We start from the raw sequence: 22318 nt of genomic DNA on the forward strand, positions 1-22318 counted from the left end.
TGGTGAGTGATGTCTGATAAAGCCAAAGGGAAATCTAACACACATGCCCCCAAGAAAACCAAGACGTTGCCCAAGAAAGTTTTGGTTTCTCTAAGGAAACTGAATCAATCTGCATGCAACTTTTTTTTTACTGAAATTGGTAATAGCTGTTATGCTGAAAGGGCTGTTTGTCTTACCAACTCTTTTTGGATGGAGAGAATCCGATTGCGAGCAGCTTCACAGTTGGCTCTTTTCCCTGTAATGATAATTGTCTCCGAATTGCTATTCTCTGCTGGGAGATCAATCTTGGTGCTGCATTCTTCACGGATCTACAGCAAAGACCAAAAAAAAAGTTAAAGGAACAGACATGGCTGCCTTCTGGCCCAAATATCTAACAGGAGGTATCAGAAATAATGAGAAGTAACAAACTACAAGGATAACAAGTAAGAATCAAGGAAGTCTCACCTTTTTGATATTTGCACCTCCTTTCCCAATGATGTTCTTGTGGAATTGTTTGAAGATGGGAACTGAAATGGAGTAGCTGTTTTCAACCTTACAAGAAAGGAAGAATGGATGAATGGAATAAAGAATAGACACAAAATTGTATGAGCAAATGTGACTTTGCCTATGTTTTACTCATTTCTCTGGTGAAGTCTTCCTTTGCCCACGTGGTTTGAAAGCATTGCCAATCCTCTGACTCACAGTGCCAGCAAACCCCACTTCTGGCAGGGAGCTGTGTCTTTTTCTGACTCACACTCCATGTCCTAAATTACACCAGCTGATGCACAGGTAAGTGTGGCTTGCAGGAAATAGCTTCATGAGCCAAATGAATAACCCTGCTGGATCTCATTGAGGCGTATATACTGCTGGTTCCCCATGCCTGATTTAGTGGAATGCTTAGCACTAACAAAGCCCCTGTATTTGCAAACCAAACCGAAAGCAGAGGCAGAGATGATCACCTACCAGATCTGCCACCATCTTCTGCATGTACTTTGTGCATTTTTCCACCTCATTCTTGGGTCCTCTAAGTTGGACAATATCACTCTTGTGTGAAGGATCTGGGAAGTTGATAATAACCTGCAAGAAATAGTTAATCCAAGATAATGTTAAACAGGTTACTGAGTCCCAGGAGGTTATTTCCATACTGTGGAATTCAAAACTCACGGAGTTTTCCTCTGTGCTCCAAGACATGGCCCTATACTAGTTATTACTATATGACATCATCTTGCTATAGGTGAATTAGCACAATGTAATATGAGTGAGAAGTAGATAAAAGAGAAGGAACAGTAAAACAAAAACACACTCTACTGCAATAGTTGGCTAACACTCACAGCCACCCTTTTTTGTATGTGTCTAAAACAGCACCTCCAAACATTATTTCTTAAGAGGCACAGAAAGAAAGAAAGAAAGAAAGAAAGAAAGAAAGAAAGAAAGAAAGAAAGAACCTGGATAGGAGGCTGCTTTACTTTGGACCACTTCAGGCGAGACCCAGTATGCTTTGAACCAAAGACAAAGCCTCACTTTGATTTTCTAAATTATATTATTGACTTCATTTCTATACCGCTTTATATTTTAAAGAAAAAAATCTTAAAGCGGTTTACAGCACATTAAAACATCAATTAAAACAATCCAGAATAAAACATTACTGAAGAAAGTCAAATGTAAACTTTTGGGTATCTCCTTCCCGCTATGTAAGTCGAAAGAGACAGTGTTGTCTTGACTTCAATGAAAGCCTGTTTTACATTTATGAGGAGAGGGGTGTGTCAGAAAAGCATGAAAGAAGGAGCCTCCTACGAACAGTTGAAACTATTTTGAGGGAGAAAAAAAACACAGACAGGATGTACCAAATAGGCAACGATTCGGCCAGCCTGATGCCTTTTTAAATTTTAAATAAAGAAATATTGGGGCCAAGTGAATGGTCTAGGACATTAGAGTTGCTGCAGAGTGTGAATAGGAAGCCACTAGGGGCCCCATTTAAGAGCACTATGCAACCCCCAATAGCATGGGGGTTCCATTCCTGGTCACCGCATGCATCACCAGGACATGCGCAAGACCGCCTCACCCCACACCCTTTAGGCACTGAAAATGGTGCAAGTGTCAGCGGTCACATGCATGCTGATCACGTCCAAGCGGGAAGATGCCTGTAATCAAGTCAATATAAAAATACATTTTAATCTGTCTCTCTGTCGTGTGTGTGTTTCAAAGACTTTTGTTACCTCTGGAAATTTATCCCGGGTATCCCGAATCCGTTCACCCTTCTGCCCAATGATAGTTCTATGGAATTTCTGGTCAATGATCAGGTCCTTTGTGCGTTCATTTTCCTGGGGAGGAAAAATGGGGCGGGAGTCTCCATGATTAAAAGTCCCCATGTTTGAAACACATGTTGTATTTCATTCACACTTGCACAACAGGCAGATCTACCAACCAGTCAAGCTGCAAAGTTTGACAACCCACAAACGTCACCACAATGACGCACCACCCAGGTAGAGAGATAAAACAGAATCGCTTCCCTGGTGTGTGGGAAAGTTTGGCAGGAAGCCTCGCTAGTAGTTAACACTTCTCTCCTGGACACAGTCCAGTTCTCCATGGCTCACCATACGCAATGCAAGTTCCAGCAGCTCTCTCTTGGCCTCTTGAACTCCCTGAGGGTCTCCTTCAATTCTGATGAGGTTGCTCTTCTCATTGTCTGGAGGGATTCGCACAGACACTTTGTACTGATCCTTAATCCTGTTGACTGCAAATCAAAAAGATTCTTCTAAGAACACTCGTCCACTGCATATGCTCTGCAATCAAGGCTTCAGAGTTTCAGAACAAGAGGCTTTCTCCTTTAAGGATTACTTGCGCTGTAGGAGACACTGACCTATTCACAGAGGACAAACTAGTAGAGGGGGGAGCGGGATTTCAATGCTTAGTCAACACGATGTTTTAAGAAAGACACACATATCTTGCCATTGGAAACTGTGTTCAATAGAATAATTAGGAATTGAGTGGGATGATGCATGCAGAGGTTATTTTCCCAAGATTCTCCCCCCCCCTCCACATTTTCTGTTATCTATTCTAACCAGAAACAAATTAAGAAAGTTTCTCAAGAAGGACCTCCCCATTTTTGCAGAGAGCACATTATTAGTTCTTCAGAACACCTCAGTCCTAGAGACCCGGAAGTACAGCTAGAGACCCAGAGAGATGAGATTGTAGGTTATCTCTAACAGGGACAACAGCAATGCATATTACACACACAGGGAGACACTGAACAAGCATTTAACTCACTGTTGGCTCCACTCTTTCCAATGAGGTGTCTGTGGAATTTATGGTCAATATTGATTTCAGTATAATCCATCCGGTTAATCTGCAAAGAGCACGCCACAGTTAGCCAGAATCAGGAGCAAACACATACTCCTCTAGCCGAGGAACAAAGAACAAAAACAGGACAGCAACATCAGCCATGACACAATAGATAACTAGCCACTATTAGATCCAGATGTTCTGTTGAGGAAAGTAGCTCAAGCCTGAGCAAAGAGCACACAGCTTGGGGACACTCAGCAGTTTCACCATCACTTGACCCAGATTATTTTTCTAACACAGCTCTTTGTTCCCTTTATGGCCATTCCATTGAAAAAAAATAACAGCCTCCTTTTGTCTCCAGAACTGCAGTCCTAAGCACACATACCAGATGTCAACTCCACTGAACTCGGTGCACTTGCTTTGCTATGGAATATAAGTTGCATATTTAATCTAAGTAGGAGGACACAATATGAGGCTTGATGGTTTTTAGTGATGGCTTGCATCTACACCTTCCATTTTGATAAGATGGCCACACAAAATCAAACTAGGGCTTCTTAACTCACCAGATCCTTGACCATGTTCTCGATTTGTTCTTGAGCCATGTTGACATCTTCAGTGGGTCCCTCCAGAGTGATTCTATCTTCTCCTTCAGTGAATTCTATGTGAACCTTCCAGTAAGGGAGAAAATTCAGCATCAGCATGAAACTACTGAAGAGGAATCCATATAATAGTAGGGGAATGAATGTGGCAATGTGGCTTTTGCCTGCAAGCGGAGATACTGCAGGAAACCCCTTGAACTTGTGTTTTCTAAAGGTGGGAAGGAGGGGTAGGATCTAGGGAACTACTTCATGGTTAGAAACATGTGCTGAAGCCTTATTCTAGCCAACTGAAGCTTTGGGAGAGAGACAGTTGCCTAGTAGAACAAAGCTTTCTTTGAGGTGGCACTCCACTGGTGGAATTCCCTCCCCAGCCTCATTCAACAAGCATCTACTTGACTAAACCTTAGGCATGAGCTACCCTCTTTTTACAGATGGTATCACACACTAACAGCTGGTCAGAGCCATTATAGCCAGAAAGACCTAGTAGGTGCCAATCTTTTATTGTGGTATAATGAAGTGTGGGATATAGTCTTTTTAGAAAAGCTTACATACAAATTAGGAGTTGGAAGAGGACAAAGCAAAAGAAGTTTTGTGATATGGGATGTGTGGTTTTATTTCGTATGTCCATGATGATTCACACAGCTTAAATCTGTACATATTAAAATAATATGGTTGATTCAGTAAAATATACTTGACTAAACCGTGCTCCACTTTTTCCACAATGTATATCAATATTTGATTTCAATGTATCTTGCTCTACTCGTCTTTTTAGAAACTGTATGGAATGGCCTTCATCAGTACACTTCAGTTTCTCTGTATTTTATAACCTTTTGGGGTTTTTATATTCTTATTATGTATAATTTTCAAAGAAGCTCTTTAGTGAATGTTCAGAACAAGGTGCTTCAACACTGCATTTTTCCATCAGATATTTAATTAATAGGTTATTTACAGAAACCAACTTAGGCATTAGTTGAAAATTATATGCAAACTTTGAGGAGCACTAAGTTTTTTCACTGGCTGTGTTTAGCTGCTGTTTGTCCCTATTTGTGGTGAAATTGTTTTTTCTTTAACTGTTAAGATAAAATAAACACAAAAACACAACCACCACAAATTCAAGTGTCTCTGAAAAGCTAATGCTGTCTAAAATGGGAGACGGTGACAAGTGGAATCTGCTTTCTCATTTTCTGTCTTGCTACAAACTTAATTTCTCCCGATTTCACAAGAGTAGAAGTTACTTGGAATCTCTGGCTCATGTTTCAGAATGCCCCCAAAGCATGGTAAAAAGCCACAAGGGCTTTCAAGGTTTCAATTTCTCTATTCCTTCTAAGAAGACCAAGGTGAGACTTTGCAAACTTTGTCCCTCAGACTACAAGTCTGCCTCACAGCTAATGATATATATGTGCATGTACACCTTTTGAGACATTGCACTCTAACAATTCCTCAATTCCAACGCCAATAGGTGAGAATTCACTTTTGAGGTGCTCATACCTTTGGCATTTGCTGGGTGATTTTGGCCAGGTTTTGCCCTTTCTTGCCAATGATGAAACGGTGAAGCCAAGAGGGGGCAGAGACAGAGGAGACTGTGAAACTGTTGGCCTGAAAAAGGACAGTGTTGTTATGAAGAAATTTAAAATTCAATTAGCAATATGCATTAACTCAAGCCACTCAGACGCTGGATCACTCTAGTTCCCATCACAGTCCAGTATCCTTAGCTGAAGGATCTTGTCAGGTACCAGACAAGAAGTTGCAGCGTTCAGCAAAACACAACAGCTTAATAATATTATTGTATTATAACAGCAATCTATTAGCATTTTTATGCAGCATTTGTGGAAGATTATTATCACATAACAATTGCCCAAGGCCCAACCATGGCCTCCACCTGAATGCCATGAGGCCCACACTGCACCTGAATTCAAAGCCCACTCCCACCCCCCACACTGCCCAGCAAATTAGCCCTAGGAATAGCTGACTAGCACTCCAGTAAGAGCTCTCCTCACCTGTTCCCAGCACTAAACAACTGAGTAGCAGGGGGTAAGCACATGACAGAACCTCCACATCCCTGCACAGAGAAAGGGTGAAGGCTGTCTCTTTGTTTATGTGTCTTGGGTAGGGATGTGGAATCTGTGTCCACTTAATGCCCGCTGACACCACCCGCTTCACTCACCCCCCATCCACTGCCCCCCATTTTATGCAGCAAAAAATCTTGTCCCCATTGTTGACTGTAACTGAGCACACTATATGCATGCATTCTGAGCCATGCTGCATTCCAGCAATTTAGCAATCCTAACAAACGTACTGACTACCAGAAAGGCCTAGCTGCGTGGCAACCTGGTTACCTTGGCATAGACTTCAGTCAGTGCCTGCCCAAGCTTTTCAGGTTCGCCACGCAGTATCACAGTCTCTGAGCTGCTGTCTGTGGGTGGTATCTCGACCGAGACTCCAGTTTTTTCCAAGATCTCCTGCAGGGAGTTCCCTTTGGGACCGATGACGTATTTATGCTGGGACTTCTTCACCTCCACAGCAATGGTGGTAGTCTTCTTCTTCTGTAGGGAGAAAGGAGCTAGAGCATCAGTAATAAGGGCTAGGGAAAAAGAAAGGGGGTGCGTTGGGGAAGTCACCAGGAAATCTCTAGGATTAGAAATGGGGCAGACCAGAAAAGGAAACTTGTCTGTGTGTGCTCTAAAAGGAAGGGCTGGATTTTCAAACAAACAAACCATGAAATATGGTAAGACCACAAGCTATCTTCTCTGTCTTTTTATATAGGAAAGACACAGAAAGACCACATCTGTGAGCAGTTCAGTCCGCCATAGAGGCTTCCTGTGGTTTTGCTTCAGCTATGACTTTAAATACAGCTACATAATCTTGATTAGCTAATCAAGCCATCAGTGAATCTGTGTTTGTGCGTAAGTTCCAGTGAGCAAGTCTCGTGATTCTGTAGGTAGTGTCCTCTCCTGGCGAGCATCTGTCGCAAGCTGCAAAGATGCTAGGAGAATGAGAACACTATACGTCTGTCCCAATTCACATTTGTGGAGGTGAAGGGAAAACAAGACAGGGAAGAGCACCCCACAAATCAGAGGGAAAAGACAGCTCAGGGCTGGTCTGTGCAATGTGGAACTGCTCAGAGACCACAAAGAACCTTACCTTCTCCTCGTAGATCTTCTTAACACAAGCAACTGCTTGGGCCAGCTGCTCCTTTTCTCCAGTGAAGACTATCTCCGTTCTGTTGACGCTGGGAGGTGGGATGTTTATGCGTGTCCCTGTCTCCTGCATGATCTCACCGACCAGCTTGTTGAAAGGGCCAGCAATGAAAGGATGATATACCTTCTCCACCTCCAACCTTTCAACTGCACGCTTATCCTGGGAAATAAAGCAATATGTGCACGTTCTATTGTTTTTCCTACACAGCAAAGCCTAATATTGCAAGGAAAGAAGTGTTCCAAGCAGATGTTACCAAAGGATGTCAAGCCTACAGGAATTTCACTGAAATTGCTATACTCCTTAGTGGGAAGCTCTTGAGACTGATGTTCACATGCCTCCAGCTTTTCCTGAAACATTATTCCTCCCTTCCCCAAAAGTGGCACCTTGGATAACTTGACTGGGCTGCAGACATGTGGGTTGTTAAATGTTAAATGAACCTAGATCAGCAAGGTTATTAGTAGTGCTGTGGAGTGTGGGATAAAGGAAGGACATTGAAGGCAGAGGGAATTCAAAACAAGAGTCCAGAAGAACAAGGAAAAGAGTGGGGTGCGGGAAGACTATTATATGATACAGTTCAGAGATTGCTGCATCAGTGTTTATTCTTAACAGTCCATGTAATCCCCAAATATATGGGGAATGGAATAGGGGACTTGGTTTGGTTTCGGACAGTCTATGGGCAGCATTGCATATGCAGTGGTTGAAAGTGCAGGTGCAAGGCATCTGGAAAGGCAACTGAAATAACCAAAAAGCCTGGGAGGTAAAGGATGATCTCCCTATTCCAGAGAACCCAACTCAAGAGTAACCTGTTTCCCAGAAACCCTCCAATTGTCTAACCAGCCTCATGCCTTAGGGCCGCTCTACATATTGATGACTGTTGTGGGAAAAATGGGTGTGTTATATGTGCATTTCCTGGAGTTGCCATCAAAAGGTGGTGCCACCTAGAGTTTAACCCAAAACTATTTGGACATAGGTCGCTTCTCAGCATGACTGGACCTGCACATTCCATATACATGGCAGGTAGTAGAGAACAGCATATAGAGTCTTGGGCTGCAACCTGAATCCAATCCACCCTTAAGGCTTTGAGGAGCCACCATTGCACCTGCTGCCTGGCTGCTCACTCTAGCCATGGGGTGGGAGGCAAGATGCTCCGGCAGTCTTGCTCAGGTCTCACAGCTGATCTGGCCTATCAGTGCTTGTATGCCCCTTTGCAGATAGCATCCCCACCAGTTCAAAGCCTCAGAATGAGGTGCTCCAAGGGCAGGGAGGGTGTGGGACCGAGCCACATTTGTTTGGTCTTACAGGCATCACCAGACAGCATCTGTCCCAATCCAGACCTGATCACTGTGCTGATGAAAGAGGCATTTGGATTGCTCTGCCCAATCCTACATAGCTTCGTATACAAAACATCTTGGTGCTCTGTTTACCCAGAAGTCCAAATGACGTTAATGGAGCTTATTTTTCAGATGTGCATGTTTAGGGCCATAGAAGAGCAGAACAGCAGTACCTGTAATGCCTTATTTGCTCAATATAGTTGCTTATAAAACTACCCAATCTGGGAGGTGCTGTTCTGCTCTGCAGAGGCCAAGACAAAGTCAGCTTGTCTTAAAAGTACTCCCCTCAGAAAAGGTGTAACAACAGCAAGGTTCCTCAGAAGCAGTAAGGGTGGGAATGCTGCTTACCTGCTCAGCAGAGATCAGCAGGATCTCATGCCGCGCCTTCTCAATCCCTTCCTTGGTGCCGGTGATCTTGATCTGGTTGCTGGGGTCATCCGGGCGGGGGATCTGGATCTTAGTGGCAGTTTTGAGCTCAAGGTCCTGCAACTTCTCTCCACTTTTGCCAATGACAAAGCGATGGTGCTCCTTGGGAATGGGCACCGTTGCTGAAGCCTACAACAGACATCAAGATGCGGGATGAAGCTGCAGGCCAGGTCCATGACACGGATGTGTCTCTATCACCTTAAGGCAGGGATGAGAAAACCTGTAGCCCTCGGCCTAATTTCATGCAGAAGTGAGGGGAGAGGAGGAGAAGGAAGTTGAAATGGATGGTACAATGGAAGGAGGAGGAATAAACCCTCAGCAACTGATCAATAGAGACTTCTGTCAAGAGCTATCTGCTTCTCTCCCGGCAGACTGCTGTGTGAGGGAGTGCGTCTGCCCACCACTAGCACCCAGCAACTTATCGCCAAGAGAAAATGGCTGCTCTCTCTCTCTCTCACACACACACACACACACACACACACAGTTCTCCATTCCAGCTCTAAAGGTTGGGTTGACCAATCCAACAGAGCTGTTTTGCCCTGAATGCCATAATGGAGGACAGAATTTCAGCATTGCAATTTCGCCCACCATATGCGGGAGGCGGCGGCGGCAGGGGACTGTGCACGTTCCAAGTTCATCACTGTATACACCTATCAGAGATAGGAGGTGTTTATCCAGCAGAATCAAGTAATAAAGAGATTTGCATGAACTGTACTACTTGAGGTTTCAGGTAGAAAAGCTCTCTGTCTACTGGCATCAGGCAGGCACATTTGCTGAGCTCTTTTCAGTGCCTGCTTAAATCATTTTTTGTTTAGGCAAGCCTATCCAGACACATAGATGCAGAAAAATTACAATCTTTTACTTTTTAATTATTGATCATTCTAATATTTCTGGTAAACCACTTAGAGGTACCTACATTATTTATTTTTTTAATATATGTTTGACCGCTTCCCCAAATTAAGAAAAATAAAAGTCCCTGCCAAGTTCTCCCAGGCACACATTCTGTCCACTCAGCTTTATTAAGACTCAACCTAGCCTTCTCCCTCCCTAACATAGCATTTCATTCAGTAAAGTTATGTGGGTAGGCGAGTGACGGTGGAAGGAAGCATTCAGCCGTGCAGACTCCCATCTTCATTTAAATTTCTCAGTCTTCATTGGAACAAAAGACTCCCAGCTGCTGTGTGAATTGGAAACACTTCAGAACAAGCTCAACCACTCAGACTAGCCTGATTGTATGATCTCTAGACTCTAATGTTATAACACAGATTAAGCATAATTATGTTGAACATACCCCTCAAGCTATTTCCTATGTCCTTTCTGAACCTATTAAATTTTAGATAGAACGGGATATTAATATTTCCCTTGGTGGAGGGCATAATGCCCAAGTAAGAGTTTTCCATTGCCAGGGGGGCTTATGGAATAAATCAGGATGCTCTAAAGCCCTGACCAAGTCCCACTCGAAAACTTAGTCATGCTGTCACAAATACAGAGAGTTAGTTCAAGGTTCTCATTTATCCAAACACAGAAGTTCTCAACTGCAAGCTAAATTCTGGTGGTTGGCAGACAGGCTACAGAAGAGTTGAGAATATATGTACTTGCCCATGCACCCACTTTCTCTTTCCTGGCGATGGAGACAGAGGCCTATTATTTTCATAGCAGGATTTCAGACCAGGCAGGCAAAAAATAGGTCACTTAATGTCACTGTGATATCAAGTGAGTGGCCATGCCAACCTGTCAAAATTTGGACCACAGTGTGCCTGGAGATAAGGGTCTGGCCCCAGCCAGCCAGTTCTAGCTCCCTACCTGTTTTAGCCAGTTACCAATTCACAAGATAATCCATCGTCTTATACTATAACTGCTATGTTTACTCAGCTACCTTTGAGGGACTTCACACACCTACCAAAACCTTTTGACAGATGTCTTCATGATCACCCCATCTACATATTTACTGACATTCCACTTTTTTCTAAACACAATCCATTCTAAACTGGCTCATAGAATTCTTTGGGCCATCTAGTCCAAGCCAAGTCTAGTACTTTAGTACTTAATTAGCCAACAGCTTAGGGTCAATGGGCATTAGCCACCTTAAGAGATGCAACACCCACCACAAAATGATGTAGGGGACTCAGTCCATTTTCTCTTGCCAAGGGAGTAAGAGGGTTGGGATGCTGTTCTGCCCATCACTCATGCCTTGCCTCTCTTAAGGTAGCTGTAGCATCTCTCCTCTAATGTTGCCAAGTGCTTTGCCACAGAAAGCAGTGGGGAAGAGATCCCAATTTCAATGTATTTCCCCACCCCCTCCTCAGGGAACACTGAGCTTTTGGAAGAAAAAACTTTGGGGAGTACATAGTGCTACTGTTCACCATAAAAATCGATCCCATTGTACCTTGTTAACACCCATGAATGCACCATCTATAACAATCACCGGGTTCTGGCTTCTGGAGAGATTACTTGCCTAACATTGGCTGCTAGAAAAGTATGTAGGGAGGCCATGGTTAATTAAACTGCAATTAGCTTTCGAAGCTCAGTTGAAAACACATGGCATCACTCCAGTGACCTTCCATGCACTTAAGATACACTGCAAAGGTGAGCTGGCCTACTAAAATCTATGTTTGGTTTTATGAGCACCCACACCTTGAGGAAGGTCACACAGTGGGAAGAGGAGAGAACCAAGTCACTCACCTGTGTCTGAAGCTGAGCTACGATCTTCTTTCGAGCCTTCATCACTGCTTCTAGCTTGCCAGAGACCATGATCGAGAGTCCCTGATCCTTTGCGAGAGACAGCTCCAGGTGAGCTCCCGTCTTCTGCATGATGTCCAAGCAGATTTTGGCCTGCTCTCCTTCCCCAAACTGGTTCATGTCCTTGTATTTCCTCTCTTCCAGCGGCACATGGAACACCTGCTCAGGTAAAAGGAAGTCTTGTTCAACTTAGAACAATGGTAAATTTACTCCCCATTTGCAGATGAGCAGAGACACTTCTGCTGTAACAAGACACTTAAGCACTCAACTGATAAATACATACTGGGCACAACTCTCTATGATGTGAACCCTTAGATTTCAACACAAAAAGATACTTAACTTTTAGAGTGGAGACTACTTTAGGAGATCAGCTACCCTGACCACCCCTTTAGTTTCGAACAGCATTAATGGGGTGACAGATGTCGCAGCCAGATCGCCCTCACATCCGAACAGCATTAATGTAGCATTCAGGGCTCTGATGTCACTAACTGAGTAAGGTCAATATCTGGGAATTCCTCAGACTACACCGACAGAATTCTCCAAAAACTGACTGGTCAAGCAAATGCCGTCCTGCTCCAAAATAGTCATTTAAGTTAGCTCTGGTCACTTAGTTATCTTTATTGCAACACTTTCTCCCCTGCAACAACATGCTGGAGGGATACTGAAAAGCATTTGTCTTCAAAGCTTACAGTAGAAAACCAAGTGTTGGGTAAAAGAGGAGGGAAATCCCTCTTTTGTACTGACCTGAGTGATGACAGAAGCCTTGATTGGTCGGATTTTGCTCCAGGCACCAGCAGGTTCCTGGGCTGGTTCCAAGCATGCTGCTTTCTCAGGGAGAGGAGGGAAGGCATCCTTGTAAGTTGGAGGGTCATTTTCTTCTTCAGCATTTAAAGCTGCAACTAGAGTTGAGCAAGCAAAGAAACAATGAAGTATTTCATACACAAATAGTGCTCACCCTGCTGATTTCCAAACATGCTCGAGTTCAGCGGCAGAAAACAAAGGCCACAACTTTTAAAAGAAATGACTGAAATTAAGAGAACAAAATTAAGCAGCTTTCTCTTTGGTAAACCACCAGTGGTTGTTTCTGTCTATCAAGCAATTAGGAAACCTTTATCTTTTGCGGAAATCAGAGTTAATCTTGACATTTAACACACATGCCCTGGACCCTCACCACCCTTTTTCTTACTGCAGCCAATGGAATTATGGGATGCAGGTTTGGCATGAAGAACAAGTGGATGATCAGTTCAGTCACCTCTGGTGTCAGGATGACCCCGCCTGAGAGTTAATTCCAAACCATTTATTGACACTGGCTGTTGTGTAGCTGACCTCTTAACAACTTGGTGAATTGGCAAATTATTTTCTTATTGAGAAAGGGAGGACCATCAGCTAACTGATCTTCCTCTGCTTCTTTTGTTAATGTTTTACTTGGGAGGTAGGACATATTTTGCTTGCAGGCTGACCCATTGATGCTGCTTGACTTCAAGGAGCCCTTGACTATCTACAAAATTCATTTTGGCAATTTTTACATGGCTTCATGCATTGACTTGGGAGTCCCTTGACAAACTAAACTGACCTGGTACCTGATCACGCTTATTAAACCACATTCATTATTCAATTTACACCTGCCTATTACTTACACTACCTTGTGACAAAATAGTTAGATACTATTTTCTTGATAAGAGCAGCTAACAGGATTGTATGGAAGAATGATTAAACACGGTAAATTTAAGCAGTGTTGGCTGCTGCCCATATATTGTAACTTGCTCAACACAGTACTATGAAGGACAGAGAACAACAAATATTTAATCGTTTTGGTGGTTGTGATAAGGCTTCCAATACAGAAAAATAGGATTAAGAAAGTCCAAAAGATCGTTTAGCTCACCCCCTTCTCCTGATTAACCTAGCATTAACCCATGTGATGAAGTGTATATAAATACACCACATGGAGAGAGGGTGCACATTAAGGAACAGCTTGACAGAATGAAAAGAACTAGGAGAAAGAACCTGCAGGTCAGACAACTCGTACAGTGGTACCTCGGGTTAAGTACTTAATTCGTTCCGGAGGTCCGTTCTTAACCTGAAACTGTTCATAACCTGAAGCACCACTTTAGCTAATGGGGCCTCCTGCTGCCACTGTGCCGCCGCTGCACGATTTCTGTTCTCATCCTGAAGCAAAGTTCTTAACCCGAGGTACTATTTCTGGGTTAGCGGAGTCTGTAACTTGAAGCGTCTGTAACCTGAAGCTTATGTAACCCAAGGTACCACTGTATTCTGAACCTCTCTTACCCTTGTATTTTGTTGTTAGCCCTTTGCCACACGAGTATCAAACTTACTGTCTCATTCAAGCAACAAAGACCCCAGGAAGGCCGGCTTGCACTCCCTCCCACAACAGGGGTGGGGAAACCTTCTTCAGCCTGAGAACTGCATTCTACTTGGCCAACTCCATGGTAGCTTGGCCAACCCTCCATCACCAAAAGGAGTATGGTCAAGGAATAAGTGGGCGAGGCCACACACACAATATCTACACAAACACACACGCCTTGTAAAAAGTTTAAATGCTTTCACACCCCAGCTGAACCCTCGGGATGGTTCTCCCACTATAATTAGACTAGAAAAGGCCTTCTTAGAAGGCTCCCCCCCTAGCCTAAATATGGTGCAAGGGGCATTTCTGGAGGTATGTTAACTCTTCCCTTCCCAGCTGTAACCCCCGCCCCCTCCTGTGCCACAATTAGGCTTGAAAAAAGCTTTCTCAAGGAGGGGAAGTAGGAAAAGCAGCAGATGATGAGGGCTGGGTAGGGAGGCCTCAAGGGCCACATCCAGCCCTCAGGCTAGTGGCTCCCCAGCAAACAGTGTTAGAAACTGAGATATGAAAGCTAGGAGCTAAATTGCACCTTAAAGCTAGGTTCTGGGCGCAACAACAGAATGTCTAGGCACTCTTTTCTTATAAAAAGAATGAACCGTAGCTAAAATATTATGTTCATTTTTCACATGATCTAGTCCTTCCCCTGCCCACCCCCCTAATATTCTTAAGAGGGTCTCTTATCCAGTCTTCAGAGAGTAGCTGGAGGTGGGGAGGCAGAAAAAGGTCCTCCTTTCCTTCCACTCTGCAGTTTTATTCTGAAATCTATGGCACAGTACTGCACCCAGAGCTCAAAAAATGTGTGCACTAAAGAAATCCCTAGTCGCAAAATGTGCCTAGAACAATGGGAGTTTTGAACACTGCCAGCAAAGTAATATTTGAGTATGTAGTAGAAGCTGAATATGCCACTTTCATGCAGAAGTTATCAAAAAGGGATTTTCCAGTAGCCTTGCCTTGCAGTCTTACCTTTCACTTGCTGCTGAGCAAGGCCGCTGCGATGTTCAGCAAAGCTCTCCTGGGTCAAAACTGCCACGGAGCTCATGGTCGATTTCCCACCCACGCACAATCCGGGTATGCCACTGGCAGTGCAAAAGGGGAAACACCGTAATAATTACTAGCAGGATGCATTTAAATAGAGAGGTAAAGTAAAAGTGGCGTGACTGGCGACTTGCCTGGCACAAGCTGAAACTGTCCCTAGCTGAGTACCTCTTACAGCCCTAGGAGAAATAGTTGTGGCTAGGAAGCAGTGCCTTTCTTCCCAGCCAGCCTGGAAAAACACTGATCCATTGCTTTCGCTGATGCATGGTATTACTTCAGTTATTCCTTTGAGGCTGGGAAAGGTTGCTGCAAAAGCATTTATTCCCCTTCTAGAAGCAACAGCAACATGCCCACCGCCTCCTCAAGGAGCCTTAAACATCAGTGACAGTAAGCTGCACTAATATGAGGAGCTGTTGGTTGAATTTTTAACATTACAAAATATAAAATGAAAAGATGTTACCTTGGGAAATTGTTGACTAAATCAGTCTGCCTTTGCTGCATCTGCCACAAATAGTGGGCTATTATAGATGTAACTCTAGTCCTCTTCACATGCAACCTCAGCATGTATTTTTACACGTTGTAGGGCAGAGAAGCGAACATTGGCCTTATATGCTCCCCCCAATACACAGAACCTTTAATATGACCAGAACCTAAATCAGGGATTTAGGTGCATCAACATTACTTCACATGCAGGGTTTAGTTCCTTTACCAGTCTGACAGCAACAGCCAATTCTAGATACCTTAGAATAAATAGAGCAGCCTGGTTTCCTTGAAAGAGCAATCTAGCCAATAATCACTTTGCGATTGTCAGAAAGTAAAGAATACCTGGAGGTTGGGACATATAACCCCAACCATCTTGGTTAATTGGGCACGTACAAAACTCTCTAGCACTATTCTGAATGCAGTTATACAAAGTTAGCCTTCAACTGTCCCAGAGAACAAGTTAATTGTGTGCCATGTTAAAGGTACTTACTTTTTAGCCCTGCTGCCTCTTAATTATAAGAATTAGGAAACAATTTGTGAGAAAGGGGAACATAATCCCTTTTCACTTTATCTACACAATTGTAAACCTCTTTTCTGTCCCCCTTAATTATCTTGTTTCGGAACTAATCTAGGTATTTTAAGCATTTACACAGAATTTCTCCCCTTAATTGTTTTATCACTTTTTCTACTTTTAACTTGGGTATTATTGTTAGGAGGAGATGGGCATATTCAAGGTACGGGTTTAGCAAGAAAAACTATTTTTTTCCTTTCCTTCTTACTGGAACACTAGAAACAATAATTCTTAAAAGCAGCAACAGCAGCTGAAGTTCATTCTGCATTGGGCATGGACTATATTCAACTGTGTGGGCTATAGTTTCCTTTTAAAATACCACCTTTAAGTGCAAGCATGCGTGCGCACACACGCACCTTGAAGAACCATTCTTTGTTACAGGTAATTGCAGGAGTATTTCAGGCAAGTCGTGTGAAATCTATGAATAACACTGGTCAACAACAAATTTGTTGTCTGCGTTTTTTCAGCTGATTTAGGATGAATCTGATGCGCTGAATCCAAAAATCACATTGGTTTTGCTCAATCAGGTCAAGTTTTTGAGCTATGGCCACATGTCTTTTTTTTACATTTTTGTTCACATGTACGGTTGTGTGGAGCATTTTAGAAGAAGTTGGTGGGGGTAAAATGCCTTGTCAAATAACTGTTTTGATTGGAAATGATTATTTTAATGACAAGAAGTATTCAGGTCCGATAGTTCTGGGTGACTATGTCGAAAAGGTATCAGTTTGAAGTCATAAAATCTCAAAATCTTCCATAAATTGGTCCAGCAAAGCATAAAGTTGGGGAATCAAAACTAAGTTAATGGGGCAGCCGCCCCACAAAGTATCCTGATCTTCAATCAGCACGTCGTCCTGTAGCTCATTGTGATGAAATTCCAGTGCCTATCTTCGGAGAACTTCCTGACATTAGTGACGAGATGCCTCCAGTGTTGAAGGACATGAAGAAGAAGAAGTGGTGGTTCTTGAAGAAGATGCTCCACATCCATTTTCCCAAAAGGAGTTGAATGATCTAGTTCACGACCTCAGCTTGTCAAAGGACTCTGCCGAACTGTTGGCATCCAGATTGAAGGAAAAAAACCTCCTCTCTGACAGTGCTCGCATCAGCTTCTTGCACAAAAGGCATCAAGAGTACCTCCGTTTTTTCTCGGACGAGAAGAACTTGGTGTACTGTGCAGATATTGCGCAGCTTCTGCTCAAGCTTGGAGTGCCACAGTACGAACCCAAAGATTGGAGACTGTTCATTGACAGCAGCAAGCAATCACTGAAATGTGTTCTGCTACACAACGGCAACCAGTTTGCCTCTATACCCCTGGCTCACTCGAGTACACTGAAGGAGAACTATGAAGCAGTGAAGTATGTGCTGAAGAAAATTGGTTATGATCAGCATAAGTGGTTTATTTGTGTTAACCTGAAGATGGTGAACTTTTTGTTGGGACAATAGTCTGGCTTCACCGAGTACCCATGTTTTCTGTGCATGTGGGATAGTAGGGACCGTGCTCAGCTTTACACGAAGGAGGACTGGCCTGTGCAGGAGGAATTGGTGCCTTGCAAAGAAAGGAACGTCATCAATGACCCTCTGGTGGACAGAGACAGAATACTCTTCCCACCGCTGCACATCAAGCTTGGCTTAATCAAGCAGTTCACCAAGGCTCTGGACAAGGATGGTGACTGCTTCATTTACTTGTGCCAGGCTTTTCCAGGATTGACCATGGAGAAGTTGAAAGCTGGCATCTTTGACGGTCCTCAGATCTGTCAGCTCATCAGAGATCCAGAGTTCGGAAACTCAATGAACGAAGTGGAACTGGAAGCGTGGAAGGCATTTGTTCTGGTAGTGAAGAACTTTCTTGGCAACAATAAGGCCAGAAACTACGCAGAACTTGTCAACAACATGCTGGCTGCTTTCAGAAACCTGGGCTGCAACATGAGCGTCAAGATGCACTACCTATTTTCACATATGGACTGGTTTCCTGAGAACCTGGGTTCAATGAGTGACGAGCAGGGGGAGAGATTCCATCAGGACATGAAAGAGATGGAGACCAGGTATCAGGGTCGCTGGGACGCAGTCATGATGGCTGACTACTGTTGGACTCTGAAGAGAGACCTCCGTGCTGCTGAGCATTCCAGGAGTTCCAAGAAAAAGAAGTTCAAGCCCTGAAGTTTGAAAAATGGTGAAGCAATATGCAATTTACGTGTACTTACCTTTATCAATGCCCACCATTCAGTTTACACAAAACCTGACCTGATGGAGAGAAACGGATGCCATTTCCTGATTCAGCAGTGCAAAAATACCCTAAATCAGTTGTAGAAATCTAGACAACATTCAAAAAGTAAAAAATTGTTGCCCAGTGTAATTAATGGGCACTACTAAAAACAAGGGTGGTAGTGAACTCAATAGCTTTGCTAGTGCAACAGGATTTCCCCCCCCCCCTCTCCTTCCCCTGCAACACCCCTGCAACTGCTCACAAGGGTAGGGGGAGACCACCAGAACAGACTGCATGGGTAAAAGGCAAAAGATTTATACTATCTGAAGAGAAACCAGATTGAATGGGGTGGGGGGAGGAGAGGTGGAGAACATTCCATTGAGCAAAGAGAATTCCTTTCACGGGTTGAATTTTTTTAGCGCTACGCTGAATACAACTCCTAGCGTTCAATAGGACCATGGGCCAGAAGTCTGACATACAAACTTAACCACATAGATCTGTAAACTTACCAGCTAAATGGTCAGTAGCCAGAAAGTCCGTCCTGTGAGCTGCCTGTTTGTCAGCCTGCCAGCTTCTGCTTTGGGGAAAGAAAGAAACAATAGTTACTCTGCTCTAAGAGTGCTAAAATTCCTTGAAATCACAATACAGTTTCACGAGTTTGGAAATCACCCAGGTAAACCTGAATTAGGATCCGAAATGTAAATCATTATTTTTCAATAATGAATTTGCAACCTGCCTTACAACAAGTGTACTTCCCCACAAAAAGCAAAACACAGAACAGACAAGTAAACAATTTAAAATCAACACACAAAAGGAGGAGGAAACGTCACTGTTCATATCCACATTTCAGCACATTCTTAACCCACTCATCCACATATAATCTGAATGCTGAACATAATGAATCTATACAATCAAAAGTTATACCAGCAACACTTAGTATTTTATTTCTAGAAAAATCAAAAATTGTACTAGCATTTTGGGTGCAACAGTACAGCATAGTGTTCTGCGTCATCCAAATAATCTCATCAATTTCAACTGCAAACAGTAATTTAAGATTTCCTATGGACTTTGGGCTTAACTGCCTGTCCATTCTCCAGCACAAAACTACCCAACGTAATTTTAGGCTAAGAAACAGTAAATAAATAGCAGATGTAAGATATGAATTTGAAGTTTCATGGACGTAAAAGCATCTCCAACTGGGTGACACACAGAGAAACTAACAGATTAAAAACCTGCCAAGAAAACGGACATCAGTCAGAAGATAGGAATGTAGTTTAGTGGAGCCTGGGTAAAACATGCACTTTCTCACTTTCTTACAATCGGAGGCTGAGAAAAGAACAGAGTTTTATTAAATCGGCTCCTGGCAATTCTAAGCTCTGATATGTGCATGCGCGCGCACACACACGCACACACCAGCAATGCCCAACTTGTGCACATGTGTATGTGACTGGCATTTTGAAAACTCTACAAGAGGCAAGAGCGCCAAACTTGACCAGAGATCTTTCTTGTAAAACAAAGAAGTTGCCAACATATTTCCAACATCCCAAAAGGAGTTCAGTGGGAGTTAGATGTCTAACTACAAATACCTGTGCTACTGGGTAAAACTGATCAAACCAGCTTAGAAAAACAGCAGCAGCAGCAGCAGCAGCAGCAGCAGCAGCAGCGGAGACAGTCAGCATTTATGGGTAGGGCCATAATCTACTTTGAACATTTCTTGGAACAAGTGCAATCCCAGCAAAGTCAGCTTGAATGAGGCTGGAGCATCTTTGTATTTCCTCGCTTTTAAAACTAAATTTGAAATGCACAACTGTAATCACCTAAGAAGCATGTAATCGCTGCTCCAGAAGAAAAATGAAGGACAAGGATAGGAGCCTAAAACTGTAATTGTTGGGAAATGACCCAGAAGGAAGAGAGCTGAAAATTTAATAAAAATAAATACAAACTAGCAAGGCCAACATGCTTGCCACTCAGAAAGCTTACAGAATTAACACAGGGCACTAACATCAGGAATTTGGAGGCTCTATGACACAGATCTAGGCCTGGTATTGGTAAATAAGAGTGGATAGATTTTAAATGGTAATCAAGAATATATATACCGAATCATGACAACTGACTTACTGTGAATAAAACTGGGGTACAACACAAGTGTTTCTTGCACCAGGGTCAAGCTGGGATAGACTAGGGGAGCATGTGCTCTGCATGAGCCAACACTGAATATTCATGTCACTATTCAAGGCCTGTCACTGCTTTAGACAAGGTGGCTTAACAGAAAACCAGTGTGGCATCTGCACTATTGTGGGACAGAAAGTACATCTGCCGGCACATGTGGCCACAGCTTAGACTGCAAAAACAAACAATCTGTCCTACAACCCTTAACGGAAGAAAATCGTCAAGGAGTTCATGTTAACTATGCTTCCCATCTATTTTATCAAACTCTTTAGAGCTTCGTGGAACCATAGAATTGTAATGTACACCAAGGGTCATCAGGTCCAACCCCTTGAAATCGCAGCTGAAGAATCCCTGGCAGATGGCCGGCCAGCCAACCTCTGTTTTAGGTTAGGCTGACAGAAGACGGCAACCACCCCAAGGTTGCACCCGGGGAGCATCTCAGCCAGGCAGGGATTTGAATCCTGGTCTCCTATACTGGCTCTCAAGAAAAAGGTACTAGGAGGACTCCAGGGTTAATCATGACTGACAGGCTCAGCAAGCTGCAAAACAGGAACAGTGGTCTCCTTACTTTTACTGTCACCAGCATACAGAGGTCTGACTAATTACCGTATTTTTCGCCCTATAAGACGCACTTTTTCCCCTCCAAAAATGAAGGGGAAATGTGTGTGCGTCCTATGGGGCGAATGCAGGCTTTCGCTGAAGCCTGGAGAGCGAGAGCGGAGGGTGCGCACCAACCCCTCTCGCTTTCCAGGCTTCGCGGACCTCTCCTCAAGCAGCGGGAACGCTCCCGCTGCTTGGGGAGAGTTGCCGGCATCCCGAAGCCTGCGCGCTCTGATCTCAGCGCGTCCAGGCTTCGCGGATCTCCCCCCAAGCAGCGGGAACGCTCCCGCTGCTTGGGGAGAGTTGCCGGCATCCCGAAGCCTGCGCGCCCTGATCTCAGCGCGTCCAGGCTTCGCGGATCTCTCCTCAAGCAGTGGGAGCCACCGCTGGGCTCCCACGGCTTGCAGAGAGCTGCCTGTTTGGGGGCTGGGGTCGGGGGAAGCTCGGGCTGCCCCAGCCTCGCGCGTGGGGGGAAAATAATTTTTCCCCCTTTATTTCCCCCCCAAAAAACTAGGTGCGTCTTATGGGACGGTGCGTCCTATAGGGCGAAAAATACGGTATGTATGTTCTCCCCTTGATCTGGCCCTATTCTCAAGGCAGCCGTTCTCCTGGCTCTGCCACCTTTTCTGGCCCCCAACACCCTTTGCTCAGAACTTCCTGCTAGCTGGGTATGGGTTTAGTGGCTTAACTTTGTTCCAGGAAGGCTGAGCTCAAGTTGAGACCATTTGGGTGCTGTAACTTGATTTAGTGCCTGCCTGACAGGAATGTAACCTCGTGGCACAGCTGCTGGTTTCATCATGCCCCCAGAAGCTGCGCAGATTTGAATGGCAGAGGCTTGAGAAAATGTTACTTATGAAAACAATGAAATGGAATAAAAACCATGTTCAAAGCATGCTCAAGGAGGCTTACAACATTGGAGGGGTGGGGGAGAAAATCATTGGTTTTCAACCAGTGTGCCTTGGCACCCTGAGGTGACTTGAGGAATGGTCTGAAACATTGCTGTATGCTATGGTGATTAGACCGAGGCACTGCTTTAGCAGAATATAATAAAATAATATTGGGCAAGGTGAAGAATGGCAAGGGAAGGCGACAGACAGATGGGAGGGGAAATAGCTGCAAATCACTTGGCAATGCCAGAATTTTGTAACAGCTGGGGGTAATTCTGATGTCAGTTCTTGTTTCCTAATAATAATAATAATAATAATAATAATAATAATACTTTATTTATACCCCGCCCAACAGGCTGGGTTTTCCTGGCCACTCTGGGCAGCTTCCAACAAAGTATTAAAATACAGTAGTCTGTTAAACATTAAAAGCTTCCCTAAAGAGGACTGCCTTCAGATG

General features: G+C 43.9%; 1 protein-coding gene across 3 annotated transcripts in view; it reads right to left on the reverse strand.

Moving 5' to 3' along the window:
* HDLBP (high density lipoprotein binding protein) overlaps window positions 1–22318 on the reverse strand; it is a 59345-nt gene that overhangs the window by 14964 nt on the left and 22063 nt on the right. For 2 of the 3 annotated variants that reach the window (XM_082221708.1, XM_082221709.1), the window contains exons 2-16: window positions 18715–18779; window positions 14880–14992; window positions 12299–12453; window positions 11498–11713; window positions 8738–8944; window positions 7002–7217; window positions 6197–6403; window positions 5349–5456; window positions 3825–3929; window positions 3247–3325; window positions 2574–2713; window positions 2196–2300; window positions 943–1056; window positions 445–531; window positions 177–308 (exon numbers count right to left, since the gene is read on the reverse strand). In XM_082221708.1, coding sequence (XP_082077834.1) covers window positions 177–308; window positions 445–531; window positions 943–1056; window positions 2196–2300; window positions 2574–2713; window positions 3247–3325; window positions 3825–3929; window positions 5349–5456; window positions 6197–6403; window positions 7002–7217; window positions 8738–8944; window positions 11498–11713; window positions 12299–12453; window positions 14880–14955 — 1947 coding nt within the window. In that variant the 5' untranslated portion in view covers window positions 14956–14992; window positions 18715–18779. Of the gene's footprint in view, window positions 1–176; window positions 309–444; window positions 532–942; window positions 1057–2195; window positions 2301–2573; window positions 2714–3246; window positions 3326–3824; window positions 3930–5348; window positions 5457–6196; window positions 6404–7001; window positions 7218–8737; window positions 8945–11497; window positions 11714–12298; window positions 12454–14879; window positions 14993–18714; window positions 18783–22318 lie in introns of all 3 variants that reach the window. The other variant, XM_082221710.1, reaches the window with a different exon arrangement.

This window comes from Podarcis vaucheri (assembly GCF_965113315.1).
Source record: "Podarcis vaucheri genome assembly, chromosome: 5".
Taxonomy (NCBI): Eukaryota; Metazoa; Chordata; class Lepidosauria; order Squamata; family Lacertidae; genus Podarcis; species Podarcis vaucheri.